The sequence below is a fragment of the Thamnophis elegans genome, chromosome 4 (genome assembly GCF_009769535.1).
Source record: "Thamnophis elegans isolate rThaEle1 chromosome 4, rThaEle1.pri, whole genome shotgun sequence".
Classification (NCBI taxonomy): Eukaryota; Metazoa; Chordata; class Lepidosauria; order Squamata; family Colubridae; genus Thamnophis; species Thamnophis elegans.
The window spans coordinates 100,592,626-100,620,591 of record NC_045544.1 but is presented as its reverse complement, the minus strand read 5'-3'; the positions used below and the strand labels follow the sequence as shown (position 1 = coordinate 100,620,591).

Sequence of the window (27,966 nt, the reverse complement as noted above, 5' to 3'; positions counted from 1 at the left end):
TGGAAGTAAAAAAGCTTTCGCTTCCTGTAAATCTTGTCGCCATAGCAACCGCGTCTGCACTTTCCGAGTTATGTCCGGTGAGTAGCGATTCCAATGGGATGATTGTTTGAAAACAAAAACACGCACACAAAAAAGAAAGTGTTTCTTAATCGAAGTCAAAAAGTTATGTCAGTTTCAGTACAGGGAGAATTTGCACACCTCTCCAGTGAAATGTTGATGTGTCTGTTAACGTGGTTTTGCACTCAAAAGATCCGTTAAGTGTAGAATACTTTATGGGTGACAGATGGAAGGATGAACTAAGCTTGAGCAGATGATGATGATGATTCTCTCTCCCTCGCTCCCTTTGCATCTCTGTGTGTGTGTGTGTGTGTGTGTGTGTGTGTGTGTGTGTGTGTGTGTGTGTAAGTAACAGCAACCCTTTGAGGTGGGCTGGACTGATGAGAAGCAACTAAGAATTCAATAATTCCTCATTTCTATGCCAGTATCTTCACCACTACATCAAACTCACTCCCTCTATTTATATTTTATATTTAGGCTGAAGGATACATTTAAAGATCAGTAAAAGTATATTCTTTCTCAACAGGTTCTGAAGTTTATAAAATATCATTTATATTTCCAAATCAAGATAAGTATGGTAAATATTTACAGATGCTATATTATAATGTGTTGGTGAAAGATTATTAAAATCTATACAAATTATTTCCAATCCAGGCTGTGTTGTGCTTATTTGCAATAAAATAAATTCAACAGTTCTTATTTTTGAAAAAAATAGGATTGTGCTGTAAATGAGACAATAACATTACAATGCAAATGAATTATTTTAGAATATAATCTACTATGCACGCCTGTCCTAGTAGGATAAGCTGAGATGAGTTTGTTTTTTAATATCAGGAATGTTTTAGCGTTCGATTTCCTCAGTTTTCTCTAAATTCTGGTTGGGAAAGATAGGAAAGTGGCTTTGAAGAAATTTCCCGCTAGTGAATATCTAACTGCATTTAATTGTATACCCTAAAGTATGACATTTCTTGAATGATATTATCAAATCATGTTGCACTGTCAATACTACAGTTATTGAAAGCAGTATTGAAAATAAAATATAGCATTATCATAAGCCATGTCTACATGATGTGCTGAATTTACCTCAGCATTAATCATAATGCTGAGCTGTCAGATTCAACGGTAAAAAAACAAACAGTAAGTTTGTCCCATCTGCTGGACTAATTGGTTCATAGTCTGAGCTAGCTGATTCATCTGGGTAGCCACCTAATTCTGTTATTATAACCAAGAATGAACTACCTATAATCAATGAGTTCCCAAAGGATTCAATGACCATTGTTCTGATCCCATGCTATGGCTCTCCTTCTGTAGTGGAGGGATTAGAGAGAGCAATCAAACTCTCTCTATTGAAGTCTCTGTCAAGACTTCAATAGAACTTCCCAGAGACTTAATTCAGCATGCCTTCTTTAGGTTATCAGTTCCAAATTAGCTCAAGACTCTCAAGATGCATGATACCATGTGGCCAGATAATTTTTTTTTATAGCATAGTAAAAATACATCACTAATTCTATTGAGTAACTTGTTACTGGGTTTTTCCCTCCTGCATTGTCTTTTGATTCATTAGATGGTGACTGTACAAGAACACCTGATGGAATTCTTGAGAGAAATGGATATGGAGTTCATACAACTGCAGGTGGAATTATTTATCGTGGAACATGGAAGAACGATAGGGTATATTTGTTTTTTAAAACATCTAAAACATGCAAATAATTAAAGATCTTCTATTATAATAATATTAAGTCGGTTGTAAAAAACAATAAAGACTGACTGTATCAATGAAGCCCTAATTAGCGAGCAGAAACTCACATACTTTGGGTGGTGTAATACAAACAAATAGCAAATTAGGGGAAAATGATTGTATCAAGGTTGAAGGAAGTGGAAGGAAAAGATCAGAAATATCAATAGGATTCCCTGGAAGTGCTGTGGTACTGAAGAAAAATATAGATATATAAAAATATAGAACTTTCAGTGACCAAAATTTGAAGTTGATGGCAAATAATTGACTTAAGAAACCCCTATGAATAAATAAAACTTGGGATACCGCCAATTATAGCTTCATTTTACTGAAAAGTACCTCCATTTGAACATCTTGGAACCCTCCATGCTGTATCTTATTTGAGGTCACTGATTTCCTCTCAGCCTTCCATAGCAATTTCGTATGGGGATTTAGGTAGGTAGGAATGGAGAATCTGTGGAAAACAGATTTACGAAAATGTGTATATACACAAATATACCCCTTTGCTATATATGGTATCTCATATATATATATGTTGTTGTATTTGTGCTGATAAATAAATAAAGGGAGACTAGTATAGATCTATTTCAAGCTATTTAGCTCTCATCAGCTAGCCATACCCTTACTGGGATTTGAACCTGGGTTATATTACATACTAGGCAGACATCTTAGCCATTAGGCCACAGGCTCTTATCCGTTATCAGCGAAACCAGGGTGAAAGGTATCTATTATATATATATATATATATATATATATATATATATATATATATATATATATATATATATATATATATATGGTATCTTAGCCATTGTCTTGTTTTAATACATGCAGAGCAAGTATATTATTAGAACTTTTAGTTGACTTTTCTGCCTTAAGCAGAATGATGGGTGAGAGTTCATGATGCATAACAATTTTCCTAATTATTCTTCTCCTCCCAGGGCTAAAGCTGCAAAGTAAGGCAAGAGGTAGTTTAGTTATCTGATGTGTTAGTTTTCTTGTTCTGAGACATCTACAAAAGAGTGTAGATACAGTACAACAAAATCTGAAAAACCAGTTTGAGGACAGATCATCCTAGAGTAAATCTATTCATATGGCCACTAAGAGTCCACATGTACTTGAGGGATATGACTGTAATAAATGGATAAATTCCATTTCACTTTGCATCTACATAGTATTAATATTTCACATACTTTAGAATAGATCATAAGGAAGAAAGTTTTTATTTCTAGAGCACTGCCACAATGTTTTTAAATTATAGAAGACAACAAACATTTAATTGTTTATCATCTGTTCTAAAACATGTTTAGTTTTATTCTGAATTTGTTCTTCTTAATGTGCTTAAATGAAGTTGGTACAATATAGGGTTGTTTAATTTTCCAGCTCAAATTGTCTTAAAGTAAGCTATAAGATGAACTTTATTCAGCTGAACTTGTCCTGAGTTAATCCTATGCATGGCCCTTTTAAATTTACTAAATTTAGGAAAATAATATTTGAAGTAATTTTATTAATACATCTTGTAATACCGCTTTTTGTTAAATTAGATGAATGGTTTAGGAAGGCTAGAACATCCTTCAGGTGCCGTTTATGAAGGCGAATTCAAGAACAACATGTTACATGGAACAGGAACTTATATATTTCCCAATGGATCCAAATATACTGGACAATTCAATGAAAATAAGTAAGTTGAAAAAAATTACTGCAAAAAATTAACAGTATCTACTACAGTAATATACCTAGTTTGTATTCGAAATTTAGTATTGGTTTATGTATCTTGGTTTATGTATGTAATCCAAAATATACTTAATTTGTTTCTGGCTTACTGTGTTATGTCAACCTCAAAAAGTCTGGCTTAATTTAAAGGCCATAGCCTAGCATTCAGGACAGGATAGGAATATACCATATCTGAAAAGATTTCAAGATTTTAATTTTGCTATTGAAACTCCTTACAATGTTTTATTTCTATATTTCTTCTATCATTGTTTGGATAATTTTATTGTAGTGGTGGTGTTATCTGTCTTAATTTGTTGTACCTCATTTTACTGTTTTATACAGACAGACAGTATAAAGAACCTAATTAAAATAAGTCAATATTACTGTTTTAGCAAATTGTGTCTCAAAATACCTCTAGGAGTACATGATTATGGATAGTTTCTTTCTTTCGTTAAACCTGATATTTTTGTTTTCATCTCAGGGTGGAAGGGAAAGGAGAATTTACAGACACCCAAGGGCTGGAATGGGATGGCACCTTTCACTATACAGCAGCACCAGGGCTGAAGCTAAAGTTAGAAATGTAGACTGGTTTGGACTGATAGAGTGAAATCAAATCTCTGTTACAGAGTTTTCAAGCAAATTGTTTTACATATAGTTTAATAGAGACAAATTACTGTTTTTAAAAATAAAGTTTAAACAGGTAAAATAAAGGTCTATTTATTTCTTTAGCTTTCAGAACATCATCTTTTTCTCTTTATTTAATTGTACACATTGTATATATATAAAATAATACATATCATTTTATATTTAGCATGCTAATGTTTAAAAATGTTTTCTAATAATTATAAAAATTCAATATTCAATAGTTCAATATTAGCAGTTGAGATATTTGGGAAGAATAGGAAGTATGCAAAACAAAGTAAAATTTAATTGAATCAATATACTGCATGTATATAAATAAGTGGTTTAAAGTCTGCAATTTTTATCAGTCTGTTTTTAAATAATACATTAAACATGAATTGAACTTACACCAATGCTTCTAGTGGATTTCTTACCTGCAATTTTGCATAAATCTGATGTAAAGTATAGCCCAGACCTTCACTGAGATACTGGATTTACATTGGAAGTTTGTTAATATACAATTTATTTCAGAATTAACAAATATTTCTAACAGATAAGTTTGTTAAAATAATCCAATATTTTAGCAACAGAATTTCTGAACGCAATGAGTTTAACTTTCCAGCAGCCTATGGAACCTGTGGGGATTAGTACCATCTCCTACTCTCTTTCATTTCTGGCTATAGGTAAAAGTTCCCCTCGCACATATGTGCTAGTCGTTCCCAACTCTAGGGGGCAGTGCTCATCTCTAGCCGAAGAGCCAGTGCTGTCCGAAAATGTCTCCGTGATCATGTGGCCAGCATGACTAAACACCGAAGGCGCATGGAATGCTGTTACCTTCCCACCAAAGATGGTTCCTATTTTTTCTACTTGCATTTTTACATGCTTTCGAACTGCTAGGTTGGCATAATTTCAATGACAGTGATGGAAATAATAATTGTGTCACCACTGACATGAACAGATTTACAATTCATATTGCAGTTTCAGTCTTTAAATATACTTAAATGATAGATAATTATCTGCCAGGATGAGCAAGTACATTCCAGGTTGGATGCACACTTGCTGTGATATAATGCTGGATCTCAACACTTCATTGTTTGTACTTGATCAACAGTGCACTGTTGTAAAAAGAACCCTGGAAGACTGAGACTTCCACAAAGTAATTTCCATTTAGAAATTAAACATACTGTATAAATGACATTTTTAGTGGAATACTTAAGACTATTTTAACATTACAGGATCACTCAATAAAAATAAACTCTAAGTGCCCCTTTCCTTACCATCTGATGTATCTGATGGTCCAATGCCTCCTAGCCTTACCATGGTGGCTAGCCATACAGACTTCCCAAAATAGTACTTTCTGGCTATATTACAGGAAAGCTTTAATTATGTCAAGTCAACACGGACAGGTGATCATCATCATCATCTTCTTCTTATGATACCATAATCCCTTGTGGGGTGGAGCCTGGGCAACTCAATGGAGCAAGCAGAGTGTTTTAATGGCCGGATGCCCTTTCTATCACCAATGCGGAGTTTTGTTCAGCAGATATATTCTCAGTGTGCTCAGAGAGAGAAATATCTGCCTCTACCTAGGATCGAACTCACAGCCTCCTGACTGTGAGGCAAGAACACCACCTCTAGGCCAGCACACCACTCCTCAACATGGACAGGTGATGTAGTCCATTAAATAGACAGAGCACAAGCAGATTGGGGAAATATTAGTAAATTGAACTGATTTATGGTCACATTTGCTGGATAAAAAAATGCTGGAGATGTGCACATGATCACTTTCCTATTTATGAAACACCAACAGCATTGCTTTGAAGTACAATTAATGCATACATTTTGGTTGCTTCTAAAAAGAAAAAAAATCAAGTAGAATTTTATAATTGAGCTAGCTTTTCTCATCTGGGTTCCTGCATTACCTTAAAAGTTTCATGAGAGATTGCTAGGAGTTTCCACAAGAGATTGTGATTGAAAAAATATCAAACTTCATTTCACACTGCACAGTGCTAATATTTAAAGCTGTGTAGGTTAAAGATGAATTGTATTATAAAGTTTTTTCTTTTTTCTTTTTCTTTTTTGCAATTTTTATAGAGATTCCTTGAGACCCGTACATTATTTCCAGGCTCCTCTAGGGTTAAATAGTGAAAACTCTGGTTTAAGAAATGTACAGTAGCTGCTGTTTTTAACCAGCAGGGAGAATGTGACCTGAGGATTGCATAATTAGAAAGTTTAGATTAGACATGCGTGGATTTTAAATGAATAATTACTGTGTGATAGACCTACTTCAGAAATAATCAGCTTCTACAGCTATCTTTTCCCCTTCGTTTGAGATAGTCATTGTTTCAAAGTCATAAAGGAAGGATCTGATAGATACCGTGAGAGAGAAAGAGAGTACAGCCAAGGGTAAGTTTAAAATTGACTGTATTTCCACTTTTAAATAATTAATAATTAAATGTTGTAATATTAATTGAGAATCAACTTGTTCCTTATGTGACACACATGAACAGCAAGAGATTGTAAGAGATGTGCTCTGATACATTAGGTAAATGTTCAGCATAGTTTTAAAGCTGAAACTATGTATAAATTTTACTAACTGGAAATAATTATATGAGCAATTGACAGATCACTGTCAAGCTTTGTTCATTTATCTTTCTTAATGAATGGAAAAGTGCTGGAAACTAGTAATCACAAGCACCTGAAACCTGAAACTACAGTAGTTTAGCATGCCAGCTGATGCTTCTCCTCTGATCTCCTAAAAAAGCTGTTGAGGACAAAAATGGGCAAATAATAAAACAAGAAAAAACATTTCCTTTCTTTTAGAATTGATATAACTAGAGATCTCATACCTGTCTATGGCAAAGTATCCTACCTATACTTGCTCTGAATGTGGATTGAAGTTCCAATCTTAATGATACCCTTTCATTTGGATTACTGCAATGTGTTATATAGAGAGCTACTATTAGAATCGGGATGTTTGAATACAAAAACAAGAATTTAAACTGGGTTTTTGTACTGGCATGTATTATATAGATATCACCTTCCTTGGCTCTTAATTGCTTCCAGGCTCAGGCCAATATATTGCCTTCATTCATCAGATCAAAATATTCACGTGTACCTACCTACTGATATGTACCTATTTTCTCCATAACACGAAACATTTCTGAGAGATTCTGGAAGTAATGTAATGGTCATAGGACTCTTACCCTTGCACTTGCACCTAGAGAATTTAGGTTGTACAGTAAATAATATAAAGATAAACAGACCCAAGAAACCATGTCCCTCCAGACATCTAAGTGGCCTCAGCCCTGTTAGCCTTTAAAAGGCTCTGAAGACCAGGCGTTCTTCCAAGTATTTGAGCTAGGAGGTTAAGCAACCTCTGCTGGTAATGCCTCTTCTATGATTTGGATTTATTGTTTTAATTTTGGGTGTCATGTAGAATGGTGAAATGCTGTTTTAATTTTGTATGCCACCCAGTTACTCTTGTGAGATGAGTATCCATAGAAGTCATGTATATACATAACTACTCAAACATATAGCACAAAGATTATACTATGGCTAGTACAGAAACTTGTAAGAATGGAAGCAGGTTGGTTCTTGATTTGAAGTGCTTCATTGAGACCAGAAGTGTCTTGGCTTTCTCTTCTCAGTAAAAGTTTTCATAGAAACTTGTTTTAGAGAGAGCCAAATACCATATACTCCACTGGTAATCAATAACCTCATTATATTTTTTCTTCTGCTAAAATTAGGAACTCTTTCATCTAATTTATATGTAAAAGTTCTTTAAAACAATGGGATGGATTTTTCCCCTCAGTAAAATTTCAAAGTGGGAAATATATTGAATGAACTTGAAGCAATATCCAACATATTTAAGAAGCATGGACTCAAATAGAAAAGAAGGTAACTAATATATTTAAACTCTTAAATTCTTCTTTATTCTTACATAATATTGCATTTAGCAAATTTTAGAAAAACATTCAAAATATAAGGCATAGAGGTTAAAAAACAATGATGCTTAAGGAATCTGTGATGGAAAATGCTAGAAAAAATGCTTTGACATATGGAAACAAAATGCTCTGCGTGTAGAAGCCAATTGATTCCTGAGCAAAAGCTCATTTGAAGAAGTTGCTAACACGAATTCTATAAATTCTGCCCAACATCCAATTTGAGATAAATGTTATTAGAGCTATGCTGTAGCCCTTGTTATTGAGAGGAGAAACAATAAGCCTAAATTGCAAATTATGATTGAAGATATTGATAGAAATTTATATTGCTGTATCAGTTGTCCAAACCTTGGGAGATTGAATAGACAAATAACAATGAACCATACATTGGCGATCCAATTTCTGTTGCAGTTCTAACAGTTAAACGAAGACCTGTAATCTAGAGATAGGACTCTTGTGTATCCTTATTGGACAATCTCCCCCCAACCCTTCCAAGGCCTCTTTAGTAGGAATGGGATGAGGGAGCTAATTAACAGGAGAAACAAGTCATCACATTAATCAGGAGCACTGATCCTAGTAAGAGAAGGAACCCAGTTTTGCAGGTAGGATTCATTTACACCAGCACCAAACTTCTTTGTCTATTGAAAATGATTACAAAAACAAGTCATTGACTTGTGAAGATTATGCATGTTACAATTGAAAAGAACATCCTTCCCCAATAAATTAAAAGTATATTGATTGGTATATAAAATGTTAACATCTCCAATGGCACACCAGAAAACAACCAAACTGTTGCAAATAGTACCTTTAAAAGGGTCAACAAGAAACATACAAAATAGTAGAAGTTATGGGCTGAATGTTATGGTAAAGAAAGAAACATACAAAAAGATAAAGGCATGAGTGTTGGAGAGCACGGTAGATATAGAATCAAAGACAGAATCAAAGACAGGCAATTATGTCATTCCACAAATGTAAAATTTGGAATTGAAGCAAAAACATTTCATGATGAATAAGATTAAAGTGTGATACTGTATCTGTGAAAAAGGGTAGTATGTGTTACATATTTTTACTCCAACCTATCCCAAGTAATTTTGAATCTGCTTATAGTCTTCATTTTAAGTGAGAGAAAACTGTCACAGTTCATACTTAAAAAACTCTTTCTCCAGGTAGTTTCTGATCATTGTGGTAACTCCCCAAACAATCAGAAGAATTGAAGCAGATTAAGTGCCTTGTGTTTATTAATTTGACCGGACTCCTAGATTTCAAAGATGCCATCAATACCTTTTTCTACAGGCTTTGAAGATGGAAATGTTGTGAGCATCTTTCTCTTGTAATTTGCAGATTAATGGCTACCAGGTTTTTACAAACATAGGGCTATGTTTGTACTATACTGATATATGTTTTAGGATATTTTGGAAGATATTTTACATTAGCGGGTGGATGGATATTATATAAAAGCTGTGCCTATAAATCCCATTTGCTAGTATTGGCTGAAGTGGAAATTAATTTTAGGATGTTTTCAATTAACTGAGTTCCCAATTGGGACGTAAGATACAGGATTTAGATTAGAATGATAACCATCTCTGTACATCTTGATGTGTTGATTTTTTTTTGAAGTCAGAAGCTTTCTGGAATGTTGCACATATTTAGGGTGTTGTAACCATGTATGTAACCATATTGGGCATTTTGTGAAAAATGACTAAATTGGGAGATTGGAACATTAATAAAATGGTTGCCATGGTAGTCATGGCTTTCCTTTCCTATCCTGCCGTGTCCTGCCCTGCTTCTAGATGCTCCTGTTAAACCTTTTAAACTCTCTTTTTTCTGGTTAGTTAGGCATATTTCTAAAGCAAACCTACTATGACCCATATTTGTATTTTTGAAAAATAATAAGTAATAACGGTGTTACAACTTCATTAAATGTATTTATTTAAATTTCTAAAAATAATTCTGTCAATGACAAATTGTATTATTGAATATATGTGTGTGTGTGTGTGTGTGTGTGTTGTATTTGTGCTGATAAATAAATAAAGGGAGACTATATATATAAAGAGGTGGTTTATTTTATTATCCCCACAGGAACCAGGCCTAACCATTGTACAGTATAATAAAAGATGTAGATTTTCAAAAGTATAATTCATGCAGACTTTCTCATTCATTGATTTGCTGGTTCACCGACAAATGCGTGCACGACAAAAGCGTGCCGACAAAACCGCAGCGAGAAAAGAGTGACGTCAAAATCACGCCCACAACAGCGCACCGACAACAGTGCGCCGACAGAAGCGCGCCTTCAACAAACAACATGAAAACAACGTAATAACCCTAACTCTAACCCTAAACCTAAATCTAAACCTAACCCTGAACCTAACCCTAACCCTAACCCTAACCTTTACCTTAACCCTAATCGCGCTTTTGTGGGCGCGGTTTTGTGGGCGCACTGTTGTGGGTGCGATTTCAATGTCGCTCTTTTCTCGCCGCGGTTTTGTGGGCGCGGTTTTGGCGTGCGCGCATTTGTCGGGTCACGTGATTTGCTTTCTAATTCATTGTAAAAATGATACTGTAAGTTTGTTTTAAGCAGAACAGACCAAATGGACAGAAATACTAGGACTGTAGCGAAGTAAAAAGCATTTAACATTTGACCTCGGGTAAATCTGGATTAAATCCTTTATAACCAGGCAATGAAATATATTTAGATCAGGTTCAGCACATTAAACTATTTGTTTAGCTGTGGTTTATTAGATAATTTAAAATAGATTAGGTCAACACATTGTCTTATAGCTTCCAAATGTCTATGGAGATTCTCAGTCATCCAGGTCATGGTTGTCCCAAAGGTGCTTTTTTCAAGGGGAAACTGGACTTTCTGGTTTTTCTTTGAAGATGTTTCACTTCTCATCTAAGAAGCTTTGTTAATAAGACTGGATGGTGGAATTAGGGTACCCCTCCAAGAAGCGAAACATCTTCAGAGAAGAACCAGAAAGTCCAGTTGCCTCTTGGAAAAAAGCATCTATAGCTTACAAACCACATTGGTTAAATTCACACAATGCCAAGCCACAAATAATACATTAACCTATTCCCAGACAGCAAATTGACCTGTTTGAATGATAAACTAAGAGGATCTAAAGTATACTGGAAGATTTAGAAAGATTCTCGTAAGAAGGTGATGGAACAGCAAGAAACTATTTTAGAACAGCCAAATTAGGCCAAAATACACATGTCAGTCTTTGAGATGAGAGATGCTGAAAAGTTTTCAATCCTTACAGTTTCAGAATTTTGATTTGATTTTCACTAATGAGAGCTTAATCCTAATTTTAAGAGAAATGCCTTTAGTGAACAATTACTGTAAAAGGTTTTCTTTTTTATCTAATCCAGTATACTTCCGATTAACACAACTAAAATTCTCATCATTCCCAATAAATTGGAGGGGAGTCTGATTGGGAGAAAATAGTCATTTCCAGTTTTATAAGGTTTGTTATGCAGCACAGTATTTAGATTTGTTTTATATACCAATCTTTCTTGTAAAACTTTTGCACAAATGTCTAATAACATTTGTGCAATAGTTTTTGTCTTCTAAATGGATAGAAAAAATGTATTTTTAAATATATTAAACCAGTAGACTTGCCAGTCTATATCTTAGCAGGAAGTTTTGGAAGGTGAAAAACATGAGAAAGGGATTTTAGGTGCATATTTAGACATCTAGGAGTAAATAATCTCAGAAAGGAATTAAGACTAAATTTAAAGTATTTGGAAATCTAATGCACAGCTGCAGGGATATTAGGTATTTTAAAAGGTCAAAATGAAGGGGTGGAGAGCTCACAACTGACATCCTGTTTTTTTGGTGCAACACACCATAAAAAAGGTGTATGGTTTTTATTGTGTGGTTGCCATCTTGTTTATTTTTCCACCTCCTTTGTGGATATCATAGCATCTCTATAGATATATTGTACACACAGACATACTATTGCAGAACAATCCTGTAATATGTAGATTATACAAAAAGGTATCAGAGGTTCAAAACAGGACTGTGTGTTCTACAAAAGGGACAACTTCACATCTTGAACAAATTGCAAATCACTCTGCTCCCATTTCTATATATATAGAGAGAAAGTCTAATAAATCAGGTTAATTGACTGAAGTTTTTTATTCCCACAGGAGAAACTGAAAGTGTGCCAGTGATTAACCCTGCAACACAAATTGCCCAGGTAAAAAAATAATGAATAAAATGCGTTAAAGAATCCCAGTTATATAAAGAATTAATCAGACTTATGAAATCAAAGTGTAATTCAAACTAAATTTTAAAAATCAGTATAAAACAAATTAATCATAATTTTGATATGTTAATTATACTAATAAGATATATTTTTATATTTAAAACATCATCCCTTCTCATTCTGTTTTATGGAGCTTATCAAGACTATAACTTAACTTTTCAGGACATGTGTATATTTCCCTGCCCGTTTCCTATAATACCCTGTGTAGGGTATTATAGGAATTGCACATACGCAAAGCTACCCCATTGGATATCTACCAGACCAAGGCAGTCGACAAAGTACAGAAATCTTTAAAAAGATTAATGTTTAAAATCCACTATTTTCAACTGAATTTAAGGCTATTCACTTGAGATTTCTGAAGTGGAGGCAGTAAAAGGGAATAGTAGAATCAGGAGAGCCTAAATGCTTGTGAAGATACACAAGCTACAGCATTCTGCAGAGAATGTCTACCCACCCTCTTCTTGAATACATTTGATAAATAGGACACAAAACCTAGATGATGGCGATAATGCATGTGGCCTCAGAATAATCTTGAGCGCAAAGCTTCACATTACAAGTTTGTTGTTGCAGTACTTTGTGCAGGTTGGTTTGATACTAGGTTTCTCTGGCACATTTTTCATGGGCTTGTAATGAAAAAGAAACAGAGGGATGGATGAAGAAACAAGTAGAATGAACAGGGAAAGAATGTTTATTGTAATTCTTGTTTTTGGGATAAATCACAGTAGGCTTGGCCTGGGAAAATGATGGATGACATGTAATACCCAAGTACCTGTACTTATTATTGGACTTCCCCATTAATTATGTGGTCCTGAAGGAAGTTCAGCAAAAATTAGTGAAGTAGAGTATATGTTGATTATTCCTTGCACTGAGAATGGTTCCAAATGCTTTTCAAGAAAGTTGTAAGAAATAAGGGAGAATTTCTCTTTAGGAGGGTGCATTTTTAGCTGAATTTATGTGGCAGAAAGAAAAGGGTGGTGGGTTTTTTTTTTTAGGATTTGGAATCCCATTGCAGAAAAAGAAATTGATTTTAAATAAGAGGTCATTAAAATTGTCAATTTTTTTCAAAATTTCAGGATTCCGAATTTTAAAAAATACAGTAAAACCAACAACCACCACCTTTAGCTTATTCACCTATTTGTCTTTTAAACTACTATCTAAGGGCCAAAGTCAAACCACTTTAAAACCAAATCAACTTTCCTCCCAAAAGAAGGGGATGAGGGAAACCTGGTAACTGTACTGTAGTATTGAAATATTAGCGGCTTGTGATGAATGGCAAGATTCAGTGTATGAGGTAGACTAGAGAATTGCTTTTTCATATAGGGGCACAGTAGATCTCAATTGTTTCATTCTGCTCATGCTTGGTCAATTATTTTAGCTTCCTGATTGGATGACGGAAGACACCTGGGGTGTGTGGCAGGTTACACGCATTGTTTTCTACACTAACACAGAGAGTTCTGGATTCTAGATAGAGGATTGTACTATAGGATGGATGCAGAGGTGGGTTCCTGCCGGTTCTAACCGGTTGTAGTTCCCTTGGGCATGAAACCAGCTGAGTGACCTTGAGTCACTTTTTCTCAGTCCTGGGAAGGAAGCTACTTCTGAAAAACCTGCCAAGAATACTGCATTTTCAGACAGTCTCCAAGGATTGGGCATGATTGAATGGAAGATTTAAAAAGGAACATGATAATCTACTACCTGCTTAGACTTTCACACCATTTTTGTCACATGATTAGCAATCCACTGTGCATGGCTGATGAGCTGCTATGCTGCCTGGTTTTGTATGAAACTGGCCAGTGTAGTCTAGTAGTTAAGATGATGGACTAGCAATGGGAAGATCCCAGTTCAAGTCTGCTCTTGGCCACAGAAGTTCACTTGTTGGCTTTTTGCCAGTCATGCATTTTTAGCCTAACCTACTTTGCAGGATTGCTATGGGGAAAATATTGGAAGAAGGATTGCTATGTATATTGCCTTAAGTTCCTGAAGAACTTAAGAATAGAATAGGGAGCATACCAGGGGTTGTGACTTTAAATATATACCTTTCTCCCTGGCTCAGCTGATAAGGAGAAGAACTCTGTGGCTTAATGGTTAACACATCTTATGTGTTAAGATGCAATACAGCACAGGTTCTAATCCCAGTAAGGGTATGGCTAGCTGATGAGAGCTAAATAGCTTGAAATAGATCTATACTAGTCTCCCTTTATTTATTTATCAGCACAAATACAACATATGTGTGTGTGTGTGTGTGTGTGTGTGTGTTTTATTTGTGCTGATAAATAAAGGGAGACTAGTATAGATCTATTTCAAGCTATTTAGCTCTCATCAGCTAACCATACCCTTACTGGGATTTGAACCTGGGCTATATTACATACTAGGCAGACTTCTTAGCCATTAGGCCACAGGCTCTTATCTGTTATCAACGAAGCCAGGGTGAAAGGTATCTATTAGATTTTTACAACATATATATATATATATATATATATATATATATATATATATATATATATATATATATATATATATACATATACATATACATATACATATACACATATATATACACACACACACACACACACACACACACATACATACATACATACATACATACATACATACAAGGTGGCGCAGTGGTTAAATGCAGCACTGCAGGCTACTGCTAGATCAGCAGGTCAGCGGTTCAAATCTCACCGGCTCAGGGTTGACTCAGCCTTCCATCCTTCCGAGGTGGGTAAAATGAGGACCCAGATTGTTGGGGGCAATATGCTGACTCTCTGTAAACCGCTTAGAGAGGCCTGAAAGGCCTATGAAGCGGTATATAAGTCTACTGCTATTGCTATTGCTATATATATATGTATATATGTATATATGTATATGTATATATGTATATATGTATATATGTATATATGTATATATGTATATATGTATATATGTATATATGTATATATGTATATATGTATATATGTATATATGTATATATGTATATATGTATATATGTATATATGTATATATGTATATATGTATATATGTATATATGTATATGTATATATATATGTATGTATGTATGTACACACACACACACACACACACACATTTTTCCTGAAATGTAAGCATGGCTAAGGAAAGATAACTGTTTCCTGTGATTTGCTAGGAGCTTAACTTTGTTGGCTACAACTGAGGCACCATCATTGAATTGCAGGTGGTGGCAACGAGAGTACAAGGATTGTGTTTAGAGGCAGATCTGGAAATTTCTCCATTTTGATCAGACTTTGCAAACCTTCCTCTCCAGAGTCTAAACTATTTCTAATATACTTAAATGACTGGTCATTGTACCAAAGTTAAACACTGAAACATATTCTGCTGGAGGGATTATAGATCAAGACAAGATTGGCTAGGGGGGACCTCCTACCCCAACAGGGGGAAAGGAAAAGCCAAGATGTTTTAGTAAGTAATTGACAAGAAAAACAGGAATGATATTAAATATAGAGATTACTTGGATATCAGTAAGATTAGTACCATTTGTAAGAAATGTCTAATTCTGTGGGAGAGGGCATGCTGTAGATATTGGATTCACTTCCTGATAAATCAGATAGAAAGGTTGGATAGCAGATAATGGATAAGATCTTTCTCTGGCTCCCTCTTATGGCCGATTGAGGAAAACAGCAACCAATCACATTTTACAGTATGATTTAAAGAAACAGGTACAACATTGTTACATGATTTATATATTGTCAACCCAACCATTAGATTATATTCCTAACAATAATTATAGACTTGATCAATGGTATCAATCAACAATCCTTGGATTATAGCTCGCCACCCTCATTTCAACAACCAAACTACTCCTGTTATTAAATTGAACATTAATTGTTATTTTGAGGTAGGAAACATACAAATCCTAATGAAAGACCCAAAATAGGTTTAAGATAATATTTTTAAAAGAAAGAGCAAAATAAAAGCCATACCACCTTAGCACTTTTTATGGTAGCCTCCACCATCCCCAAATATTATATCAAGCCTCTATTATTTATACATATCTGGATTAGGGAGGAATGTCATAATTAAGAGAAGACTGTATGGGTTAAATAATAGAATGCATCTTGTTTTCCAACTCACTGAGAATTCATGTGGGTTTTGACTCATCAGTTGCAGGCTCTGGCTTCTGAACTTAAAAGTAGCTTCACTGAAGCAATGCAGGAACTTTCAAGAATTCAACATGGAGAGTATGCTCTTGAGGAGAAAGTTCAAAGCTGCCGGTGTGCAATGGAGGAAAAAGTGGCCGAGATGAAAAATTGTTTAAATGATTTCAAGGTAGGCATTCAACTATTCTGGGGCACTAGTTTTGGAAGGTCAAAAACAGATGGCTTGCTACATGAAAAGCTATAAGTACAAAAGGACTACTTACTGACAAGGAGATGGCCTCGTGTGTGTTGAACAGGCTCATTCTTTTTCACAGGATTATTAACAATTAGTGTAGCAAACAATGCTCTAACTTAACTTTCTGCTTAATTAATACCAGTATCCTATGCTACCCCTAGGTAAATTAGCCTCTCTCAGCGTTCTTCAATTTGGCACATAACATTTGAAAAAGGAGTGGACAGATTTATTGCAAAGTGAGCTATGTTTTCCTTCTCTTTCTTTCTCCTAGGATGCACAGTTCTGAATTTTCTTTGTTATCCCTGACTCAGGCAGTCTCTTCCTTTGTTTTTTGTGTTTTTATAAAGAGTTTTTATTAACTCAATTATTTGCAGCTAAGAAAATGTTTCAATATACAACTTAATAATATTCGGGTAATTCAAGTTTCCAATGATTGCATAATACTTGCTGCTGCTGACAGAAACTAAATTTTTCCTGCCCTTTTCATATATATATATATATATATACAGTATCTGAACCTGCCAACCATTCAGTTTCCATTTGAAATTCTGCCATCTTCTATCTCACGCTGACTTTGCCTTCCTTTCACAAATGGGACAAATGCAAAGCAAAGCAAACTAAATAATGGGGACACCCCTATTTTTAAAATCCTGTTAGGATATGCTGGAATAGATGACGTTATCATTTATACCACAAGTAGACGGACTATGCAATCCAGACTATTATTAAAAATCAATAGTACAGCTTTTCAGCACAATGCCAAAATGGGAACGAGGGAAGGATGTTGTATAGGTGTTTCTATTGTAGTAAATAGATCTACTACTGAAATGATGTACATTTATAAATACTTCTTTTTGATTTGGTGTAAATAATGACAAATCTGGGTTGCTTTTCCTGTAAGAAAGAGTTGAAATGCAAAGCTGCAAACGTTTTCATGTCACCCGTCAAAAGTTACCATTTTTAAATAGGAGGAGCTTAATGATGCCAAATCTATGATTGAGGAAATTAGCGCCAAACAAGAAGAGATGCAGCAAAAAATCGAGCAATTGCAACAAGAGAAACGGAAGGAATCTCGCAAGCTCAAAGTGAAGTAAGTGACCAATATTTTTCAAAGCCCTTTATAATTTCAGAACAGCTTTGGGTTTACAGCTCTTCTTTTCTCTTATCTAATGTATTTGCTGGAATATAAGAAAAAGTAATGTAATATTTACTTGTTTTCTAAAAAGTCTGATTCCAATATACTAGATAAGAGAAAAGAAGGGAGGGTCCATCTATCTGGCTGAAAACATCAAGTGTAGTTTAATTGGGTGGGTCAGTGGTGGGATTCAATTTTTTTTTGCTACCGGTTCTGTGGGTGTGGCTTGGTGGGTGTGTCATGGCTTTGTGGGCGTGGCAGGGGGAGGATACTATAAAATCTCCATTCCCTCCCCACTCCAGAGGAAGGATACTGCAAAATCCACATTTCCTCCTGCTCAGCTGGGACTCGGGAGGCAGAAAATAGATGGGGGTATGGCCAGTGAAAGGTGGTATTTACCGGTTCTCCAACCTACTCAAAATTTCCTCTACCAGTTCTCCAGAACTGGTCAGACCCTGCTGAATACCACCTCTGGGGTGGGTACCATATTGGTGAAGCTATATTATTAATTTAGCACATTTATTCAGCTATGGGCGAGAGGGCTGGCAGCATGTTCAAGAGAGCAGCTGAGGGATCAGTGTGGCTCCAGGTCCCCTATTAGATGCTGGGCTGAGATTGAAGAAAGCAGCACAACACCAAGTTAGCCATAATCAATGGATTTAATTTGCTGATGTCATATGGAGCTATTACTATTAATGCACTGTAATATACAGGGAACCCAAAATGTGTTTATTGATATTGCTACAACATTTAGAGTGGTATAGTGCCATTGATGTGAGCCCCAAAACAGCCATTGTATCTTCCCAGAGATATCTCTTGGCGGTTTTGCTTTTTAATATATATTTTTCCTCAGAAGGATTCAAAAAGAGGAGCATGGTTCCCAGACTGTGCCCACTCCTCTGCAAGGAAGCCCCTTTCGAGCCCTGAAACTTCCAGAACCAGTTTTAATTAATGAAGATTTTGTCAAGCTTTTGCACAATGCAACATATGAGAAAGGTAGTGGTTTTATTGGCTTTTATATCCTGTTCTATTATGTGTACCGGAGAGCGACTTACAGTATGCAAAAGGGCCTTCCTCCCTTATTTCTGTTTTCCTGTTCCTGAGCCATTGCTTACCTGGAGGAACTGTACACTGGGCGTGGTAATCCTGAGACAGCAAATTGCCCAGTATTTTTGTTTATTATTGGAGCTTAACCTTTGGGAAGACAAAGGGCCATTTTAATGCTTTGGTATGTGTAATAAAGAGAAATATTTTCTATCCCCGCTGCTTCAAAAAGATGCCCATCTGTCTCTTCTCTTCCATATATGAGCAGTGTATAGTATGAAGTATGGATTATTGCAATAAAGGAGAATATTTGTGGGTAAGAGTTGAATGTTTGCTTAGGATGCATGTTTCTATATCCATCTGCAAATGACTGTGTTCATGGTGCACAATTCTTTTCAGACACATTTGCTTCTCTGTGGGAACTCTTTTTCCCTAGCAACTTTGGCTAATATTTGCTGGAGGACAGGCTGTTGTCAAACTGATACAGCTGCCCCAGGAACATGTTTTAGTATGTTACAATGTGTACTTTCCAACACAAGGACCATTTAATTCAGACTACAGAGGTTCCCTTGCATGTACGGGGAGCTGGCGGGGGAGGGGGGAAACAAACAATGAAAAATATAGCCTTTTCTGACAGAGACTTTTTGCTGGGTAAATATAACAAAAGCAAAAGGCTAGATAGTTAGACTATCGAGGGTGGAGGAAAGAATGAATACTAAGAAATGTACAACTGAGATATTATTGCTTTGACTTTGGAGAGTGGATATAGAAGAGGAATTATAACAACAACAGGAAATCTGATAGGAAACAAAAATAAAGAGAGCAAAATTAACAAAGGACTTATCAAAAGAAGAATGTAGTTTGTAGTCCTATATTTGTGAAGGCCTGTGATGAACCAAGATTCACAAAATGGGGTACTGTTGTTAAAAAAGTAATCAATGTGTAAAAAGTGTGTCAAAATATTAAAAAAGAAAACAGCAATATCTCTTAGCAATAACAATTAGACTTATACACCACTTCACAGTGCTTTCCAACCCTCTCTAAGCAGTTTACAGAGTTAGTATATGGCCCCCAACCATCTGGGTCCTCATTTTACCGACCTGGGAGGACAGAAGGCTGAGTCAATCTTGAGCCAGTGAGAATGTTGAACTGCTGGCAATTGGCAATCAGCGAATTTGCCTGCAGTGCTACATTACACTGCGCCACGACAGTTCTCTTTACTAAAAAGGAAAAACCAACCTTTTAAGTAAAAAACTGAGAAATTTAAGTACAGTTTAAAGTTCTCTTGCAGGAAATCACTCAACATTTCCAAAATATTAGTTACCATCTATGCATAATAGTATTACTATTCCCAGAATAGAAGGTGTTTGGTTATTGATGCTTTGAAAAAGTCCTGTATTATTGGATAACAGGACAGTCATGACTTTGTCCCTTATCTCTTTATTAATTATCTTTCTAATTATCTTCCCAAGCAGATTTATACAATATTAATCTTTTCATTAAACAATATCTGAATTGCCCAGCAAAAAGGATGGCAGTAATGCAGCCATGTATCATTCCTTAAAATGAAGGACCATATAAGTGAGTTTAAGGGTATCAATAGCAGCTTGGATACAACCGTATGCCATACAAGTCTTTTTATGAAGGAGGGGCCATTCATTCAGAGTTTGTCAACCTTAGCTACAATGTGTAGACTTCAACTGCGAGAATTCTCCAATCAGCACTGAAGTTGAGAAAAACTGTACTAGATACATATAGGTATTAATTAATTAATTAATTCTTAATTTTCCAAATTGGTCTTTTCACACAAGCAGTCAGTAATGATAAGTGTCGAGACTGAAATTCACAGAAATTCACAAAAATTCACAGAAACAAATTCTAGAAACCAAAAGTTTGGAAAGATTTTTCTCAATTTAAATCTAAGCCTTTGTAAAAAGTTTGTTTTATTGAGTTTTCCTTGCATGTAACCTAATCTCCTGTTTTTGCTCAGTCTCTGATTGCATGCCTAGAAGACTAGGAGAAAGCAATATGAGAGGTGAGTGGAACTGCATTTTTTTTATAGATAATGTTCTCTGATAAGTATTTTCAAGAAACGTCTAAAACACCAACACCATTGATGAATAGTATTGTAGTGGAAAGACCCCTTGCAGGGTAGGGCTGAAGAATTTGTTCAGTATCTGCAGGATAAAATCACTCAGATCCGGACAGGCTTGGACTCTGACTGGGTAGATTCGGGCGAGTCGACGGGGATGAATCTTGTGGAGACCATCTGGGATGAGTTTGAACCTGTGACCCCTGAGAGCATGGACAGGATTATGGGGAGACTCAGTGCTGCCACTTGTGTGCTGGACCCGTGTCCCTCTTGGTTAGTCTCGGCTTTCCGGGAGGTGACACGAGGCTGGCTCCAGGTGATTACCAACGCTTCGTTGAGAGAGGGGTTCTTTCCCACCACCTTGAAGGAGGCGGTGGTGAGGCCCCTCCTTAAGAAGCCTTCTCTCGACCCAGCTTCTTTAGCCAACTATTGTCCGGTCTCCAACCTTCGCCTTGTAGTGAAGGTTGTTGAGAATGCGGTAGCATGTCAGCTTCCCCAGTACCTGGATGAAGCTGTCTACCTGGATTCATTTCAGTCGGGTTTCAGGCCTGGATACAGCATGGAGACGGCATTGGTCGCGTTGGTCGATGATCTCTGGGGCTGTTCCTCTGTCCTGGTCCTATTAGACCTCTCAGTGGCTTTCGATACCATTGAAGCCTACTGCGACGACTCGGGGGGTTGGGAGTGGGGGGCACCATTTTACAGTGGTTTTCCTCCTACCTGTTGGATCGGTCGCAGTTTGTGTTGACTGAAAGGCAGGGATCTACCCGAGGCGCTTCACTTGTGGGGTGCCCCAGGGGTCGGTTCTCTCACCCCTCCTGTTCAACATATATATGAAACCACTGGGTGAGATCATCCATGGTTTTGGGATACGGTATCATCAATATGCTGATGATACCCAACTTTTCATCTCTACCCCAAACCACCCAAATGATGCCCTCGACGTTATGTTCCAATGACTGGAGGCTGTGCGGATCTGGATGGGGAGGAACAGGCTCAAGCTCAATCCCTCCAAGACTGAGTGGCTGTGGTTTCCGTCATCCTGATTTGTGCATCTTGTTCCATCTTTGATGATAGGAGGAAATTTTAGCCTCCTCAGAGAAGGCCCACAATCTGGGCGTCCTCCTGGATATGCAGCTTAGTTTAGAAGAACACCTGAAGGCCGTGACCAGGGGGGCCTTTTACCAGGTTCGCCTGGTATGTCAGTTGCGCCCCTTCCTGGATCGGGATGCTCTGTGCACAATCACTCATGCCCTTGTTGTTTCTCACCTGGAATACTGTAATGCTGTCTACATGAAGAGCACCCAGAGCCTTCAACTGGTCCAGAATGCGGCTGCGTGGGTTATCATGGGGGCACCTAGGTGCTCCCATGTTGCACCCCTTTTAGGCGGCCTGCACTGGTTGCCAGTTGTCTTCCGGGTGTGATTCTAGGTACTAATTATGACCTTTAAAGTGCTCCATGGCTTAGGCCCAGGATACCTGCGAGACCACCTACTGCCACCGGTAGCCTCCCAACGTCCAGTGCGATCCCACAGAGTTGGCCTCCTCAGGATGCCGTCCGCCAGACAGTGTTGGGTAGTGACCCCCAGGGGGAGAGCCTTCTCTGTGGGAGCGCCTTCCCTCTGGAATGAGCTGACCCCGGAGCTTCATATCATTGCCAACCTCCGGTCCTTCCTAATGGATGGATGCTGCTGCCAGATCTGTCATCTAGCTACTTTCCTTGAAGGCTTCCTTAGACAGAAAAATTACAATTGTTGAAATTTTGCAGTTTAGAGCGAAGAAAAGACAAGATAAAAGTATATAAAATCTGAAATTTATCTACAGTAATATGTTTTTCTCCATCTCATGGTCTAAAACTTGGGACCATTCATTGATTTTAATGCAAAAATATTCAGGACTAAGGGAGTCATATTATGGTATTGCCTTAAACATCACATAGTTAAATTTGGAAATAATTGCTTTCAGATATGGTGATGGTCACCGGTTTAAATATTTTTAAAAGAGAATTGGACAAATGTATGGGAAAGACGTTAAAACTATGGTTGAGTCTGTCCATGTTTGTGAAATTAGGGAGTTTTCATTGTATCTTCTGACTACTAGTCAGTGTTCATTGATGTAGTTTGCTAGTTTCCTGTCTGTCCTACATGGTGGCTGTTATAGTCTTTACATTGTATTTTGTTATTGACTCTTTTCCCCCCTTCTTGAGCTACTGGATCTTTTGATTTACTAAAGATGTTTTGGAGGGCTTGAATCGGTTGGTGTGTTATAGTGATGCCTTCTGGTTGTAATAGTCTGTTGGTTGTTTCTGAGATATTTTGATGTATGGTAGTGTTATCCTTTCCATGGCTTGTATTGGTTGTGCTGTACTGCTTTGAATATTCAGGCACTTTTTGATAAAGTTGTGTGGTTATCCATTTTTTAGATAATATTGTATAGACAGTTCCCTTTTTCTGACCTTCTGGGTTGTTGTAGTAGTGCATTTGTGCTTCTCTAAATTCAGGTTTCTTTTAATCTGCATGCAGATGTAGCTTTATATGTAGATACTAGCATTGAAATAATCCTGCTAAGGTACAGGAGTTGTTCAAAGACAAAATAGGAAAGTCTGTGTGAAAATCATAAACTGAAGCTTGACTGTAAGTTACAACTGTTCTACACAAACTCATTTGAGAACTTTTGCAAAAAAATAATGAAAATGGCACAACTTTCTCTTTTCCTGGAGAAATTTAGATAGATTGAGAGATACGAAATATGTAAATATTTAAAGTTCTTGAATCCCAAAGGTTGACATGGCTTCAAGGGTTTGCCCAATAGCTTTTAGTCTAGTTTAACAGGCCAAATGGCCACTAAAACTATTCCCACTAATACTATGTTCTAATTTTAGGTGTAACCAATACAAATCTGGACAGAGAAGAGAACGTCACAGTTTCCTCTTCAGGCGATGCTCCATCAAAGGGCCAGGCAGCAATATGGAAACAGGCCAAAGACAGTAAGGAGAGGAATGAGGAATATATTTCAAAGAACCTCAGTGATCGGCAGAAGGATCTGGCTCCAAGTAGATATAGCTCAGTAGAGAATTTGATGTGGGACTCCTCTGTTGCAGGTGAGAAAAATAGAAATGGCCAGGAGACTGAAGAATTCTCTCTGGTGTCAATTGTGTGTATGATTTACAGTTCAGTTTCAGTTATAGATACAAAGATACATACTTCTCTGTATGGAATTGACTCATTTGGCACGTTCTTGCTAACCAAATCAATGAAGGGTTCCCTCCTGCCACCGCCAAGAAGTTACAGAGGGCAAAGGGCTTTCAGAACATTTTTGTTTCTGTTGTGGTCCCTACATTATGGAACAATCTCCTCCTCCATTATGGAACAATCTCCTCAGCATTCACCCTAATGAAAATTCATACAGCTGAGAATTTGGGGAGAGATCAATGTACACCATAGCATGACTATATTATTATATCCTTCTCTTTTTTTATGTGTTATTTTATTGTTATAAATAACTGGAAGTCCATGCAGACTATTATAGTATATAAGAGATAGAAGCAAGAAGCAAACAAATATGTACTTTTTATTTGAATTGCAGGTCTGTGTAGGCAGTAGTTTCTTCCCTCCTTATTAAAAATACAGGTATTCCTCAACATCACCGCAATTGTGCCCAAAATTTGTGTTGCTAAGTGAGACATTTGTTAAGTGAGTTCTGCTCTATTTTATGATCTTTATTACCACAATTGTTAAGTGAGGCACTGCAATTGTTAAGTTAGTAACTGTTATTTAGATTGTTAAGTGAATCTGACTTCCCCATTGCCTTCCTTGTCAGAAGGACACAGAAGGTGATTCAAATGACACTAAGACACTGTAACTGTTATAAACTCATGCCAGTTGCCAAGCATCTGAATTTTGATCACATAACCATGAGGATGCTGCAGTAGTAGTAAGTGTGAAAAATGGTCATCCATCACTTTTTTCAGTGCCGTTGTAACTTTGGGTGGTCACTAAATGAACTGTTGTAAGTCGAGGACAACCTGTAATGCAGACCACAGTATTCTGAAAGAAATTGCAATGCCAGCTAGTTAACTCTTTGATTTTCCTGTTTGCTAATATTCTCTTATATTGAGGGTTTGTTTAAAAAAAGAATGACATGATAAAGTGTCTTAATCTAGCAAACCAAAATTATCTTTGTTCTGTCACAGCTAAAAGGCAAAATATTGCTTTGGATTTACTAGAGTCTGAAAGAAAGTATGTTGTCAGCCTCTCTCTTATTCTGAAAGTTAAATCCACATTGCAAGGAACAGAAGTGAAAAGAAATACAAAGGAAAGGTACAGTATTCCTTGTACTTTCTTATATACTATGATTTTCTTTGGGTACCAGAATCACATTTTCTTTTAAAACATCAGTATTTCATTCTCTCTAGACTTCCCTTCATTGGCCATCTGTCACCTGCCTGTGGGGACCTTATCTTATTGGTAATATTATTATAGAGATGGGTCCAAATGGCTTTTCAGAGTTCTCCGCTACATTTATGAGCAGTAGAATTGGGTGGATGATTTCTCAGTATTTCTTCACAGAAAGGATAAATTACCAACTGTTTTTCGTGGACAGAATTCCCCTTTGTGGCAACAGCAATCCCACAATTTAAAAAGAAATTCCATGACGAAGAGCTTTCCCCCAAGGCCCTATTTAATGCTGCTGTTTCCCACTTTTGTTTAATGAGAACTCAGAACAGCTCTGGATTCTTGATCCTACCACATACCTGAAACTGCTGTACAGAATCTTTAGTTGTACCACTATGAAATGAGTGTTGGTCTCTTCTTATCCTGATACAGTTTAGCCAAAAATACAATCTGATGCACTTCATTCCAACTGTAATACAGTCAGATGACACCTAAAGGATCAAATCACATGGTACAGTTAAATTCATCTGGCTTTCCCACTGACTTTGTTTGTCAGAAGGTTGCAAAAGGCGATCACATGATCCAGGGACACTGCAACCATTGTTAATATGAGTCAGTTGCCAAGTATCTGAATTTTGATCACATGACCATAGGAATGTTCAATTGTTGTATGTGTGAAAAACAGTCCTAAGTCACTTTTTTCAGAGCTATTGTAACTTTGAACTGTCACTAAGTGAACTGTTGTAAGTTGAGGACTATCTGTACACCTCTTACAGCTTTCCTACTGGATATTATTTTAGCTAAGTTATTCTGTATTTTTACTAGTATCTCTGTGAAAAAAAATTTCCCCTGTTTTCTGATTGCAGTTTCTTCCCCAATTCTTTGCGATACTTGGTCCAGCAACATGTAGAGTTACTTCATGCCTTGCAGGAAAGAGTGTTAAGTTGGCCTCAACAAGGAATCCTAGGAGACATATTTCTCAGATTGACCAATGATGAGGTATTTTTTGAAGGAAAATAAATAATATTTGTTCAAGGAATTATTGTACTATGAATGACTCAAATCAATGTGTTTGCATGTATGTGTATAGATACTTTTTTGGAATCTCTTATTAAAATACACTTGGGTTGGGTTCCGGCAGGCACTACTGCCTCGCTCGTGGCAGAAGCGAAAAACAAGATGGCAGCATCTATGGCACCTCCCGGAGAACTGGTTCGTGGGCATGGCAGGTCTGGGTCTCTGCCAGTTCCAGTGACCCAGGCCAAAAACCACTACTGGTTTGGCCAAACCAGTCCAAACTGGTAGGAACCCATCACTGCATGAGAGAGAGGGGGGAGAGAGGGAGGGAGATATTTGAATACTAATTACCTTAATGTGTGGTAGGATATAATATGTGACATTGCTTCCTGTACCTAAAATCCAAAGAAACAGAATCCTATTCTTGACCTGTATTTGTAGATTTAAGGATAATAGGAAATTGGTATCAGGCACATGCTTAAGAATTCTGAGGAACCTTCATAATTTCTCTTCTCAGAACAGTTTTTTGGATTATTATATTGCTTACTTGAGGGACTTGCCAGAATATATCTCTTTGATCCATTTGGTGATTTTGAAAAAGGTGAGTTTTGGTTTGTTGAATAATTTGTTTCCTGCAATTGTATTATTTGAAGAGAAAACACTGTAATTGTTTCTGATCCAGACCCCTTTAGGCGTGAATGATATGGAATTTTTGCATGAATTGCAAGAAAGAGCAGTGCTAGAGACACATAGGAACATATGGACATGTTTCTGCTATTGAAAGAGATCCCACCAAGAGGATGAGCAACATATGTCCATCAGATTTTTGCTGGTTTGGGAAAAATAACTTAAATTTGTTAATGATCTCATTCCTATTCCAATGATCATACAGTGGGCTTTGGGTGGATCTCTGTCATCACAAGGGTTATAAACTTTGCATTGTTTTTTTTTGTTCTACAATACTACATTCATATCATATGTTTTGTTTTTCTATTTCCACATTCACAGTTATAGATTAAAGCTTCACAGACATTCAGAACAGTTAGCCTTATCTGAATGAAAATACAGAATCACATATGTAATGTCCAATCTCTAATAAAATCCTTAGCGTTTCATTTTCAATAAATTTACAATGTATGAATTGTTTTTGAAGATTGATCCACATAGGAGTACATTGTGGTAGTCCTATCTCCAACTTTAACAGTGCTTTTAAGCATAGAGATTTAGAAATAAGTAAACAGTGATAGATTTACTAATTGTTACAGATACTAAATCCACATGTTTTCATGCATCAATTTAATGACTATTGTTTATAAAAATATGCACCTATTTCTGCATTTAACAGAACTCATCTCTAATTTATAACTGATTTAAATTTGTTTTACTTTCCCGCATCAACAGATTGAGGAAGAAACCAAGTCTGATCTCTACCTATTTTTCTTCCATATTGTCCAACGCATTCCAGAATATCTTCTTCATTTGCAAGTAAGTTCTAATAACTTTAATTGACCTTTCTTTAATTAAAATGTGAGAAAGCTTTAGCCCTTCCAGATGCAGTTGTATTATAGATCC

General features: G+C 36.5%; 2 protein-coding genes across 2 annotated transcripts in view; both read left to right on the top strand.

Moving 5' to 3' along the window:
• Positions 1-41: 41 nt before the first annotated feature.
• On the top strand, positions 42-4,476 carry MORN2 (MORN repeat containing 2). The gene is made up of 5 exons (XM_032216924.1): positions 42-77; positions 584-634; positions 1,622-1,728; positions 3,337-3,473; positions 3,987-4,476. The coding sequence occupies exons 1-5, from the start codon at positions 71-73 to the stop codon at positions 4,087-4,089; spliced, it is 405 nt and encodes a 134-aa protein (XP_032072815.1). The 5' UTR covers positions 42-70; the 3' UTR covers positions 4,090-4,476.
• Positions 4,477-7,968: 3,492 nt separating this feature from the next.
• Positions 7,969-27,966, top strand: part of ARHGEF33 (Rho guanine nucleotide exchange factor 33) — a 33,447-nt gene continuing 13,449 nt past the window's right edge. The window contains exons 1-12 of the mRNA XM_032216077.1: positions 7,969-8,026; positions 12,220-12,269; positions 16,482-16,646; positions 17,681-17,802; positions 18,701-18,843; positions 20,882-20,926; positions 23,865-24,083; positions 25,176-25,302; positions 25,934-25,936; positions 26,244-26,376; positions 26,912-26,995; positions 27,796-27,879. Coding sequence (XP_032071968.1) covers positions 7,969-8,026; positions 12,220-12,269; positions 16,482-16,646; positions 17,681-17,802; positions 18,701-18,843; positions 20,882-20,926; positions 23,865-24,083; positions 25,176-25,302; positions 25,934-25,936; positions 26,244-26,376; positions 26,912-26,995; positions 27,796-27,879 — 1,233 coding nt within the window. The remainder of the gene's footprint in view (positions 8,027-12,219; positions 12,270-16,481; positions 16,647-17,680; positions 17,803-18,700; positions 18,844-20,881; positions 20,927-23,864; positions 24,084-25,175; positions 25,303-25,933; positions 25,937-26,243; positions 26,377-26,911; positions 26,996-27,795; positions 27,880-27,966) is intronic.

Coding starts and splice junctions, on each gene's coding strand:
- MORN2 (XM_032216924.1), top strand. Junction 635..1,621: donor TCCAAATCAAGATAAGTATG/GTAAATATTTAC, acceptor TTGATTCATTAG/ATGGTGACTGTACAAGAACA. Junction 1,729..3,336: donor GAACATGGAAGAACGATAGG/GTATATTTGTTT, acceptor TTGTTAAATTAG/ATGAATGGTTTAGGAAGGCT.